Source organism: Rutilus rutilus (assembly GCF_951802725.1).
Source record: "Rutilus rutilus genome assembly, chromosome: 11".
Classification (NCBI taxonomy): Eukaryota; Metazoa; Chordata; class Actinopteri; order Cypriniformes; family Leuciscidae; genus Rutilus; species Rutilus rutilus.
This window is the reverse complement of record NC_140216.1, coordinates 34,898,998-34,912,021: the sequence shown is the minus strand read 5'-3', so window position 1 is coordinate 34,912,021 and position 13,024 is coordinate 34,898,998. Positions and strand designations below refer to the sequence as shown.

Below are 13,024 nucleotides of genomic sequence, written 5' to 3'. Positions count from 1 at the left end.
TCTATCATTTCTAGCTATCATTACAAATTAAAAATATAATGCTTGTTTAACAATTTTATTTTCAATTTTTCATAATCATTCATGTCATTGTTTCTCACCTCTCAAATTTTTTTTTTTACACCAAAATAAACCAAACTATGAAAACATTAATAAATTATATCAATGTTATTTCTACCATTTCAATTACAAAATGATCTGTGATATTACTGTGGTAAATCAGATGCTAATACCTCAATATATATCATAGATGTTACGTAGTGGCTGAAGCAGAAGCAGAATCCAAGTGCAGCAGGTTTTATTAAAGAACCTCAAACGATAACAAACTTAGACAGAGACTCAGGAACAGCCAACATACAACATCAAGAACTCACAAAGACTGAAACAAGACACAGGGCTTAAATACACAGACAGACAAGCTAAACAAGATAACAAGGGGGCGTGGCTAATGCAAAACACCTGGGGAGACTAATCAACATAATGGGGATGAGACAGGGGAAAACACAGACATGAATCGTGACAATAGAACTGTATGATTACCACATTCATACACAACACTATGGATCTTCAAAGTATACCTAAAAAACACCATGATAATATGATCATGGTAATAACAAAAAATGTAGAAAGAAGAAGAAGAAGAAGAAGAAGAAGAAGAAGAAGAAATAAACATAGGTCTATTACCAAGGTATACCTTGGTAATAGACCTACAATGTTTTGTTCTTCTTTCTTTCTCTCTCTATTTTGGTTCATGTCAAATGTTTGCCCAATGGTAAAACTAGGCATGTTTAACCATAAAAATAGAATAATAGACAAATTTCAACACACATCAGATTCATTTAAATGCTAATTTTTTATTGATACAGTTATACATCTTCAAATAAAATATAGGGCTGTTAAATATCTGATGGTGCTGATATGACGTAGAGATACAAATATGAAACCTTATAAAAAAATATTTTCCTTCTCTCAGGACAGAATGTTCTATTAAAGATAACTATATTGCTGTTTATGTTTAATGTCTTTTGATCTGTATGAAAATTGAGCACAGCTTCTTTTTACAGTAGATAGTGATAAAATGAGGTCATCATTTTGAGGAAAATGAATATAGAAAGCTAGTCACATATTCTGGTCTTTTCACATTGTTCTGTGTCCTGAGAGAAAGAGTAGAAAACTTTATCTCTTTAAAGTAAACCAGTCACAGTAAATAAACTCATACAGGTTTGGGGCGAGTAAATTATGACAATTATTATTTTTGTGTGAACTACCCCTTTAAGATTATCCGAGGTCTCTGTGCTAAAGCATTACTGTAGATAATGTTCACTAGGTGGCGCTATATAGTTTCAAATCAGAAAATACAGACACACACAATGAGGTTCATACAGTCATTGAAAACTTGGAAATATTATGTCATTTAAAATTGTATTTATTTAGTTATTTGTTTTTAGTTTACTTGGTTAAAATTGGTTCTTTGTGAGTGCTATGTCTGGTAAATAATTTTTGATTGTGCATCTTTAGTCCTAATTATGATTTGTGTATTGAGTGTGTGTTGCAGTATTTAACACATGATGGACTGAGTGATTGTTTAGTTCTGATGGTTTTAACAGAGACGGCAGTATGGAAGTAAAATAATGCCAAATGTTTTTGAAACAAAAAAGCCTTTTGAATTGCACTACTTGAAAAAAAATAGGCATTGCATTAAACATGCTTGCATTTTAATGCAATGTATTTTTAGGGCTTGCAATATTATGGGCTGAAATTCAACATGGTTGAATATTAAAGCTGTGAATATTTAAATTCAAAACATTTCAAACACATTTTCATTATTAAAAATTAAATAATCCATATTCACCTTACGTATTTCACTTCCAAAACAGTCAAACTGTTTAAAAATACAACCTATAATATTCAACAGGCAGTTTTCGGTCCATTTTATTTCGCTTTCACAAATTCAGTGGTTCAACTTCGACAGTAAATTCTAAATTCAACATTGACATCCAGGAACTGCAGGAAAAGCAGTACCGAGCATACTCTCCATCTCCAAGCGCGTGTTATTGACGAAGACCAGCAGCAGTTAGAGCAAGCCATTTATTCATAAAATGAAAATTGATTATCTGGGTCAGTATATATGCGGAAAAGATGATAAAGACACAAAAGCTGTGTTTATGTTTCATTCAATAACTTCATTGTTACTTTCTCTGTGTAGCCATGTTATCAGCTTTCTCTACCATGAACGGAATTATAATCGGTTTCCCCTTAATACCTCATCATACTCCATAGATATATACACTAGATGTCGCCTTGGCTACGGCAGTTCATTGGAGCCCCTCCTCTTTAATGCATCAGCGTCAATGTAGGCAAAGGTCTAATTAATTTTTTGGTTCGTTCCAACGGTCAGACATGTATTTATCATTGAGTCCAGAGAAAATGTAAGGTTTTGATATTAAGATAATCTATTTCTTTTTCAAAATATAATGCATAGTGCGTGCTAGTAGGCCTAAGTTTATTAGTCACATTCTTCCACTTGAGTAAACTTAGAATGAACTATCGCTACTTTATATATATGAAGAGTTCAGATGCAAAAGCCTCTAAGTGCCATCTGAAATGTTCTTCTTGAATGATCATTTTTATCAAGCTTGGTTATTTAAGTTCAGTAATTTCACTTAAATGGCAATTAATAGGTCATTTTCATTGCCATTTAAGTGGAATTACTGAACTTAAATATACAAGCTTCATAAAAATGATCGTTCTAGAAGAACATTTCAGATGGCACTTAGAGGCTTTTGCATCTGAACTCTTCATATATATATATATATATATATATATATATATAAATGAGAAAAACTTGGCCACTAAATATTTAATATTCAATTATTTTAATGATCACAATTAAAGTTTTAATTTTATTAAATTGAACAAGTGCAACATTCAGCATTCAATCAAATATTCTAAAAGATGTATTATTAATAATAATGTTATTTCAACATAATATCTCGTTATTTCGACATAATATGTGTGCGTGCAACAAGCAAGATGTGCATTTGTAAATCCGGTGACGCGTGCATTGATTTGTATTAATAAACTAGTGTTTTCTGACAGTGTTGACTCGGCTGCAAAGATGAAGCTGACGATAACCATAGTGGACGCGCCTACAGAGAGAAATGCACATAATGGATTACATAATCAGAGAGTTGCCTTTTTCTTTTCGTTTTGAATTATTTCGTTTAAATACATTTCAAGCTTTGTGTATTTGATGTATTTCTCATGTCTGTGTGAGGCATACACTGAGTTTCGTTAAGTTAGGATGAGATGCGCTCCAGTTAACGTGCAATGCAAGTGACCGCGGACGCCTCCATGATTATATTGTCTGTTATATTTGCTTCTTATTTATTAAATCCAGGCAATTGGTTGATAAAAAATTTATTAAAATTAAGATACAATTTATACAAAACGAAATTCACTTTAAAGAAAGGCTTTAAACAGTTGACATTTTCACAAATTCCAGTGTCCTTCCACACCTCCATCCCCAGTTTGCAAGGAAGAAACAAGCCCCTGAGCCCACTGAATCCTTGTGCAAAACGCACACATAGGCCTACATAAGATTTGTGGAATTCTATGAATAATAATTATGGATGTACTGTTTGAAGATTGACAGGGAGAGGACAAGCATAGGCTATTATTAGGACTGTACTTACAGGTTACAAGCGCCACACTGATTTTTATTTATTTTTTTTCATTAAAAATCAAAAATCAAAAGTTAGGAACAACAAAGCACAACACAGCCAAAAGTGGGTATTGAGGATCAACTCCTGCATATTGTACGTTTTAAACACAAGGGTTATTAAAAAAATTATCTAAAGAGTACAGCACATTCACAGTTCATGTTCTTCCTCCAAGCAGAGAAATGTACACTTAACTTATAAAAAAACAACTTGACTACTACCATCCACAGAGTAAATGTAATCCCTTGCTGTCTGGTTTAGATTTCGTTCGTGTGAACATCCATACGCAGCACAAAAGTCCGTCATCCATGAATTCGAAGTATGGCGGAGATAGCAGCGTTACCTAGCTACTTCCTATGACAAGACCCCTGTTCCAAGATGGCAGAGGTTTTGACGCACCCCAAGGCGACATCTAGTGTATATATCTATGATCATACTCAAGGATTCCCCTTCCGTCGCGACAAAACACTATATATAAGTATGCCTACGTGTACTGCATTAGATTAAACTGGGAAGAGTCATAGCACTTGTATATTGTTGTCCTCCATTAGTTTAACTGTAAGTCGCTTTGGATAAAAGCGTCAAATGACTAAATGTAGCTTAAATGTAAATTGGCTTGACATTGGACATTCGCACATTTAGGGACCGTCTCTAAAGTTGGATACAACATTGGCATACACGTTTCTAATCTAACTTCAATAGCAAACTTCAATTTATTTGAGTAAATATAAAAAATCTAAATGTTGCACATTATTCCTGACACTACATGAACACTTTACAGTTGGTTTTGTGACTGTAAGTCGTTCTATTCAAATGCTATCGAAGTTAGAAACGTGTATACCAATGTCGTATGTAACTTTAGAGACGGTCCCTAAATGTGCGACTGTCCAACGTCAAGCCAACTTTATGCCAGTATATCACTGGGAAACACTCAGCATTAAGCTTTGCGCGTTAAATTCATATTCTGAGTCCATCTGCTTGCCTGCGAGTTTGGTTTTTAATATCACTGTATTAGTCCATTAAGCTACGTTAAGCGTTTTATATGTCCAGCAGGGGAATCCTGAAGTATTGAGGGAAACCCTATTATATACACTCACCTAAAGGATTATTAGGAACACCTGTTCAATTTCTCATTAATGCAATTATCTAATCAACCAATCACATGGCAGTTGCTTCAATGCATTTAGGGGTGTGGTCCTGGTCAAGACAATCTCCTGAACTCCAAACTGAATGTCAGAATGGGAAAGAAAGGCGATTTAAGCAATTTTGAGAGTGGCATGGTTGTTGGTGCCAGACGGGCCGGTCTGAGTATTTCACAATCTGCTCAGTTATTGGGATTTTCACGCACAACCATTTCTAGGGTTTACAAAGAATGGTGTGAAAAGGGAAAAACATCCAGTATGCGGCAGTCCTGTGGGCGAAAATGCCTTGTTGATGCTAGAGGTCAGAGGAGAATGGGCCGACTGATTCAAGCTGATAGAAGAGCAACTTTGACTGAAATAACCACTCGTTACAACCAAGGTATGCAGCAAAGCATTTGTGAAGCCACAACACGCACAATCTTGAGGCGGATGGGCTACAACAGCAGAAGACCCCACCGGGTACCACTCATCTCCACTACAAATAGGAAAAAGAGGCTACAATTTGCACGAGCTCACCAAAATTGGACAGTTGAAGACTGGAAAAATGTTGCCTGGTCTGATGAGTCTCGATTTCTGTTGAGACATTCAGATGGTAGAGTCAGAATTTGGCGTAAACAGAATGAGAACATGGATCCATCATGCCTTGTTACCACTGTGCAGGCTGGTGGTGGTGGTGTAATGGTGTGGGAGATGTTTTCTTGGCACACTTTAGGCCCCTTAGTGCCAATTGGGCATCGTTTAAATGGGCATCGCCTACCTGAGCATTGTTTCTGACCATGTCCATCCCTTTATGACCACCATGTACCCATCCTCTGATGGCTACTTCCAGCAGGATAATGCACCATGTCACAAAGCTCGAATCATTTCAAATTGGTTTCTTGAACATGACAATGAGTTCACTGTACTAAAATGGCCCCCAAGGTTTCATACTTGTATATCTACTTCATATCAGCACTATTAAATATTTAACAGTCCTATATTTTATTTGAAGATCTATATAACTGTATCAATAAAAATGACATTTAAATTAATCTGATGTGTGTTGAAATTGGTCTATTATTCTATTCTATTATATTATATTCTTATGGTTAAACATGTTAGTTACCTAGTACATACCTAGTTTTACCATGGGGTAAACATTAGACATGTCACCTTGGTAATAGACCAACAATGTTTTTTTTTTTCTTTCTTTCTTCTTCTCCTTTTTTAATTTTTTAAATATTTTGTTATTACCATGATCATAATATCAGTGTGTTTTTTTAGGTATACTTTGAAGATCCAGTGTTGAGTATGAATATGGTAGTCATGCAGTTCTATGAAATATATTGAGGTATTACCATCTGATTTACCACAGTATTATCACAGATCTGTAATTAATGGTAGAAACAGCTTTGATATAATGTATCATGTTATCATAGTTTGGTTTATTTTAATGTAAAAAAAAAATTACAGGCACTTTCACTTTGTCAGGTTGAGATGGGAGAAAACAATGGCATGAATAATTATGAAAAGATGAAAATATAATTGTTAAACAAGCATTATATTTTCACAACATAATTTGCAATTTTAGCTAGAATTATAGATCTTAACAATGAAAAACTAATTATGAAAATATAGCAAAACATGTTTAGATTTGTAATTATATGAATAATTTTCAATGTTTATTCCATATTAGGCTGTAAATTCATTTGTTGTATTTGACAGGTGTGATGATCAGTGGAGTTGAATTTTTACCTCCATCATTAACGAACGGGCAAAAATATGGATAGAGTTTCCCAGTGAAAGACTGATCAGTGAAAGAGTAGAGATGAGAGCTGGACTCCACATCATAAAAGGAGACCAGACCCTCCTCATAATCCACAAACACACCGACCCGCTGCGGCTTCACTCTCACACACAGAGAGACACGAGGATCAACACTGGCACTATATTCATTCTCATTCCTCAGCCACACAGTCCAGTATCCATTACTGGGACACAGTGTGATCTCTCCCTTCCTGTTAATGGATTCTCTGACCACTCCTAAATCCCAGTTAGTCTTTCCCTTCACCTGCACCTCAAAATAAAATCTCCCTGAGGAGAATCCCTCCTTTCCTAGAACAAGTATACATGTATCAAATCTCTCTGGTTTGTCTGGGAGTTTCTGCTCAATGTCTCCACATCTCACTTGTTTTCCATCATCAGACAGGATGAGATTAGGATGAGCTGTATCAGGATCCAGAGTCACATCCACTGAGAAAACAGAGAATATAAGTCACAACTTAATACAGATATTTAGTGATGATGTGTGTAATATGTAATCAGTGTTTAATCATACTGTCGGTCAGTGATGAAGCTGTGAGTATCTGAATGTAATCTAGTGTAGTGCAGACAGCACACTGTACCTGCATACTGCTGTATCCTCTTCAGTTCTGTAGAGACTAATGACAATAAAACACCATCAGATCTTTGACATGTTTATGTGTGGAATTATAGACACGATTTAAGATTATATTTAAAGAATTGTGTAAAACATCATGTTTTATCTGATCAATGTTTCTCTGCTGATATTTAGAGAATCCCTGAACTCCTATTGTGTTTGAGCTCGAAATATTCCTCCTTTTTAGAAGATCTTTGGGAATGTTTTATGAAATTTTTATTGTAGATATTTTTATGCCTAATGTTATTAATCTCAGTTTTGGAGTGTATTAGTGTTGTGGTTATTCAGCAAAGACAACACTATAAAAAATAATCTTTAAATAAATGAAAATGAAAGCCCAGCACTGTAAAACTGTTTGAACTACAGGCCAGAAATATTCCTATAAAAAATAAATTCCTTAAATTCATGATGTCTATCGATTTGATTTTCTTCTGCTAAACTGATTTTATCTGACACATAATCACAACATTTATATGAAACAGCTGAAAAGACAAACAGAAAATGGCAGAAAATGAATGTTTCTTTCTGTAGTTTCTCATCTAAAAGTGTTCACAGATTTACTAAAGCCTCAAGGTTCTGGTTACAGTGATGAAGCTTCTAGTACAAGATGAATTTACTGCTTGTTTTCTGAAATTAGAGATGAATATGACCTGCTCTCTTCAAGAAGAACTGTGATGATAATGAGACACAAACACTTGATCACACACTTCTCATATTTAAGCTTGACCAGATTCATTCTTCATTACTGATATTAAAAGATGATAAATATATGTATCTGTACGGTGTATTTGATATTGCTGTACCAGTTAGCGTGAGTTTCTCTTGTAGAGAGTCCTGCAGTTTAGTCAGAGCTCTCCTCAGAGTCTCCAGACTCTCATCAGTCTTCACACTGATCTCAGACCAGTTCCTGGTGTTTCTAGAGCTGCACAGGGATGAGTAAATCTACAGCAGGAGAGAGGAGAAATCCTTCAGCATGGGGAGTGTTATGGTGTCATATACTGCATTATCATTGATCAGAGAGATGTTGACTGACCTGTAGGAGGTGAAGGTGATCTTCAGTGTGTGAGAGCTGCTCCAGCTCAGTGTTTCTCATCTTTAGCTCAGTGATCTCCTGCTCCAGCTCTTCAATGAGCTCTTCCTCCTGTTTCTCTGCTGCTTTCTGCTGCTCCTCCATCATCTCCAGCAGTTCAGTCTGACATCTCTCAATGGAGCGGATGAGATCAGTGAAGAGCTCCACACGGGCTGCTTTCTCCTTCTCTGTGTTTCTCTGCTCAACCAGGACAATCAACACATTATTAGTGGAGTTTGTTAAGAGAAGAATCAGTGTTATTATTTCTCATACTTCAGTGTTTTTAGGCGGTTTTCAAAATCCCTCATTCTGCACCGTTTGCACTGAATGATTCCTCAAATCATGTGTTATTACTTTACTAAGTGATCAGAGAATCACAGACGTGTCGATATTCAGACCAACAGTGTGACTGTGAGTGTGAAATTGCTTTTATACAACAATCCAATAAACAACAATAGATATTAAAATTCATTTAATTAAATTATTTTAAACTCACTTTTCTGACTTCTGCTGAGTGTTTGACGTCTTGAATCTTCTTGATTCTGTCCTGGATCATCTGCTGTGTGTCTTTCTGTGTCTTCATCAGTTGAGTCTATAGACAGAGAACAACACACAATATGTTTTCATAATCAATTCATTTATATCAAAGAACATGTGATTCCTCATGATAAGAGTCATTTAAAATCAGTTTGTCAGTAACTTTTACCTTCTTCTCTTCACTCTCCTCTTCTAAAGAAACAGTGTTGTGGTTCTTGTGGTCTGTTACACCACACATCAGGCACACGATAGTCTGATCATCTCTACAGAACAGCTCCAGAGGTCTCTCATGTTTCTGACATATATAGTCCTCCAGATTACTCACAGGATTGATCAGTTTGTGTTTCTTTAAACCTGCCACTCTCAAATGAGGCTCCAGGTGAGTTTCACAGTAAGAGCTCTGACACACCAGACACGACTTCAGGGCTTTCAGCTTTCTTTCCTCACAGACGTCACACAGAACTTCAGCTTTTTTCAGAACTTCAGCTTTTTTCTCTGGACTTTTCTTTTTACAGTGATCTACGAGCTCTCGGAGTGTGGTGTTAATCTTGAGATCAGGTCTGTGCTTGAATGTTTCTTTACAATATGGACAGTTGCAGGTCTGGCTGTTGTCCCAGCACTTATTCAGACAGGTCTTGCAGAAGTTGTGTCCACATGGAGTGGTGACTGGATCAGTGAACACGTCCAGACATATAGAGCACTGAAGCTCCTCAGTCAGTGGACTGCTGGAGGAAGACATCACTGGAGAGAGAAATGATGAAGATAAATCACCTGCACTATAGTATAAAGTTTGGACACACTTGATACACACACTCAATTTAAGTTTCTTATAATATTAAAATATATTGTGGGAGCAGGACAAGGCCGGTGGCGTGATTTATAATGAGCGACACCTGCACGCGACGCACCGGTCTCGTATATTTACAAGCCTATATAACGCTCTCCATAAAATATATTATATGGCCAAGAGTAATTTTTATCTTAATAATGTTTAATGTAGGCTAAATGTGATTTTCATCTGCAGTTTAGCAGGTTTGTGTTCAGTGAATCTGCAGGTCATTTTAGTAGTTATGTATTTGTGACAAAATGACAGAAACGCCAATCTTTGTATCACAACCAATCAAATGACATATTTAAATACAATTCTGATACCATTTCAGTGCAGTAAACAACTAAAATAGTTGAGTATTTGATATGCTTAAACCTGGTTCTGTTCAACTTATTCCAGTTCAACATAAACCTACTAAACCAGTAGCCTGGTAATACCAAACTCTGCTACTTCGCTTTGCTTTGTAGACAGAGTCTGGCATGGCATAATTGAAAAGCGTTTTCTTTCTCGCGGGGGGCGCTTGTCTGAAGTTTAAAACCATTGGTTACCCGTAAGCCAATCACATGACGTTTGGTTATGGCGTGTGTTATGCGCATGCTCAGCCGCATCTAACTTCCACTGTAAACACATGATGCGAAAACAAAACCATCGAGCGAAATACCGGAGTAAACGTGGCTGTGCGCGACTTTTGCAGATTATTTGTGAAGTAAATCCATAGACAGTAAAAGAAATGGACACAGCGACCCCATTGGAACTCAATTGAGACAAGTGAAGCCCATTTTTAGCACTTCCTTTCCTGACGCGCAGACTCAAACCGTGCAAAGCGTTACACGGACCACGTGAGCATCCCGTCTGTCTTCTAGTAGCTGTGCCAAGAGAAATCGGAATCATTCCCTTACGAATCTTGCAGAGACGGAGAGTGTGAGTAGGAGCTGTCCATGAGCTTGGAGCAGGAGCAACTTTTAGTAGGTATTCTGATTAATTATATTGTCATTTTGCCTCCACGTCCCCCCGATTGCCCGCGAGCTTCTCCTCCTGTCCATACGGTAATCTCTCTACTGTGCGACAGAGAGTCGCGTGGTTATGACGCAATCGTTAGCCTACTTTTACAAAAACTGCTTCTACGGGGCCATAACATAAGCTACAAGGTAATGGAGCATTTTATACATTGTCGTGTTTCTTTAGAAATAAATAATGGACAAATGGAGTCTTTAAACGCCTCAGATGTAAAGTTATTCGCTGTCAAAGTGACGCCAAAATGAATGGGAGTCAATGGGATGCTAACTGCAGGTGAAGTTCTGCTACAAGATGGCGGCACGCGGCCGACTTCAACTTCCGGTCGAATTCCCCCCTGAGTAAATCCAGAGCCCGTCTACGGAGAGCCTGTCCACTCCCTATTAAGCCCTAGTGTACCGAATTTTGGTTGTAGTACCACCAGAGTTCCACTGGGGGCGCTCGCCATGAGTGCAAAATGAATGGGAGTCAATGGGGCTAGACGGCTAAATTTGTCTCTTTCACCCGATTGCCGTTGAGAAATCTCAGATCTGATTGTAGATTTTGCAAGTTCAACATGGGTTTTAGGTCGAAAGTTGAATGAACGAGTACTTATGTCGTTTTGATTTCTTACAGGTTGAGTTGTTGTTGCCCATAACACGCTAGCATTCTGCTAATGACGTCAGCATTCTGACGTCATTGACATTTTGAAAGACTTTTTTAAAGCAAATAAGTGACTCTAAAAAATCTAACACCCAGCAATGTGTAATTTCTTTGCATCTCCTTTCGAATACAACGTTCAAATTACTAGACAAAAAATTATATCCTGAGAAAAGTGGATTTTGAGGGGTATACCGCCATTGACCTCCATTCATTCTGCACTCGTCCTGTGAGCGCCCTCATATGGAATCAGAGTGGAACTGCAACCAGTTCAGAAGCCGGAAGTGTAGTGAGAGTGAAACTTCTCGCCATATTAGACATTCTCTGGTAAATCTATGCATCCACGGTACAATCTATAGGTTTGTTTGAGATGAGCAAAATCTGCGCAGAATCGATCACCGGTGATCAGCGCGAGATGCATGCCGGTTAGAAATGTGTCCGAGTGCGGTCCGCCTTGCTCTGATGTCATGCTGACGTATGTCAAAAATCTCTCGCGAGCGCAAGGCGCACCTGTCGGATTCTGCAGTCGAGCGCAGTTGCTCTCCACCGACTGCGCTGATCAAAAGCATGATGGGAAACGACTTGCTGACGACACAGCTTAATGTTCATTGGTTTAAACAACCGTGATGTATTGTTCTCTTTTAAAATGTTTGATTTTAAAACTCTGATATCATGTTTTATGTGTATACGTTATGTGTGAATATTCCCAAACTATCTAACAGTGCGATCTCTATGGGTTATGCAATTTAATTTTTATAAAAAATAAATAGGAAATAAAAACACATATGTCTGTTTTAAAGAAAAAAACATGTATTTGGAATGGAATTAAATAACAAGTACTTTGGGTGTCTTGTTCATTTTATTTATTTTCATATAAAAGCAAGATAAATTGAATTACATCCAGTTTATTAGCAACACTGTGCACGAGCGTGAATCCCGCGATATCCATCTTTGATCTCACAGGTGTCAGATCCACTACGAGAAGAGAGATCTGTCCGGCTTGCCTGCGCTTTTTTCACTCCTCCTCTCACTGCAGCCGCCTACTCTCGGCTACATTTCAGGCGAGGCAAGGCGCATCTCAAACAAGCCTAGTGTCTACGTCACGGCTCTCAGCCCGCCCTCTGTTCGTTGATTGGCCCGGCCGTCCGAAAGCCGGTGGAAAACTGAAAGATAAGCTGCTATCTCAGACTTACTACAGAAGCGAAATGAAATTGAGCGGAACTAGGAAGTCTGACGTAGTCAGGCTACTAAACCAGATCACTTCCATTAGAAACCTGTTCAGCACAATCTCTCTTATATTTCTATCTCTTACCTGTGAGGATCAGATGTGTCCACAAGACTCTTTGAACGGATCAATAAATATTCTGTTGTTTAAAGAGTTTGATCGTTTCAGGCGTCCATATTGTTGTTGATCAAGTTAGTTTCACTTTCTCTGAATCTCTCTCTGAACTACAGTGATGTCAGAGCTCCGAGTTCCCCAGAGTGGACGATTGGGGCGGGTCGACACATTAAGGCCGCCCACACCCGATTTTATTGGTTTATAATACAGCAATCTTATTAGCTTAGACGCTTGAGGCATGAGCATGCGCATTCCTTTATGTACAAATTTATGAATTTTCTTCTATGCTGTTTAGCCGTAGGCTACTACAGAAATAT

At 37.5% G+C, this 13,024-nt stretch overlaps 1 protein-coding gene across 1 annotated transcript; it reads right to left on the bottom strand.

The window, feature by feature from the left end:
* Nucleotides 1-6,262: 6,262 nt before the first annotated feature.
* LOC311299456 (E3 ubiquitin-protein ligase TRIM39-like) lies at nt 6,263-12,847 on the bottom strand. Its single transcript, XM_084423029.1, has 7 exons — nt 12,681-12,847; nt 9,056-9,627; nt 8,846-8,941; nt 8,314-8,547; nt 8,084-8,222; nt 7,246-7,281; nt 6,263-7,093 (listed from the first exon to the last, which is right to left on the bottom strand). The coding sequence occupies exons 2-7, from the start codon at nt 9,623-9,625 to the stop codon at nt 6,546-6,548; spliced, it is 1,623 nt and encodes a 540-aa protein (XP_084279155.1). The 5' UTR covers nt 9,626-9,627; nt 12,681-12,847; the 3' UTR covers nt 6,263-6,545.
* Nucleotides 12,848-13,024: the final 177 nt, after the last annotated feature.

Bases quoted from the DNA above. Each gene is read 5' to 3' on its own strand.
- LOC311299456 (XM_084423029.1), bottom strand. From the start codon at position 9,625: ATGTCTTCCTCCAGCAGTCCACTGACTGAGGAGCTTCAGTGCTCTATA. The intron at 8,548-8,845 runs GTGAGTTTAAAA...CTGGTTGAGCAG, and splicing joins ACTCAGCAGAAGTCAGAAAA to AGAAACACAGAGAAGGAGAA. The intron at 7,094-7,245 runs GTACAGTGTGCT...CTGTTTTCTCAG, and splicing joins GAGGATACAGCAGTATGCAG to TGGATGTGACTCTGGATCCT.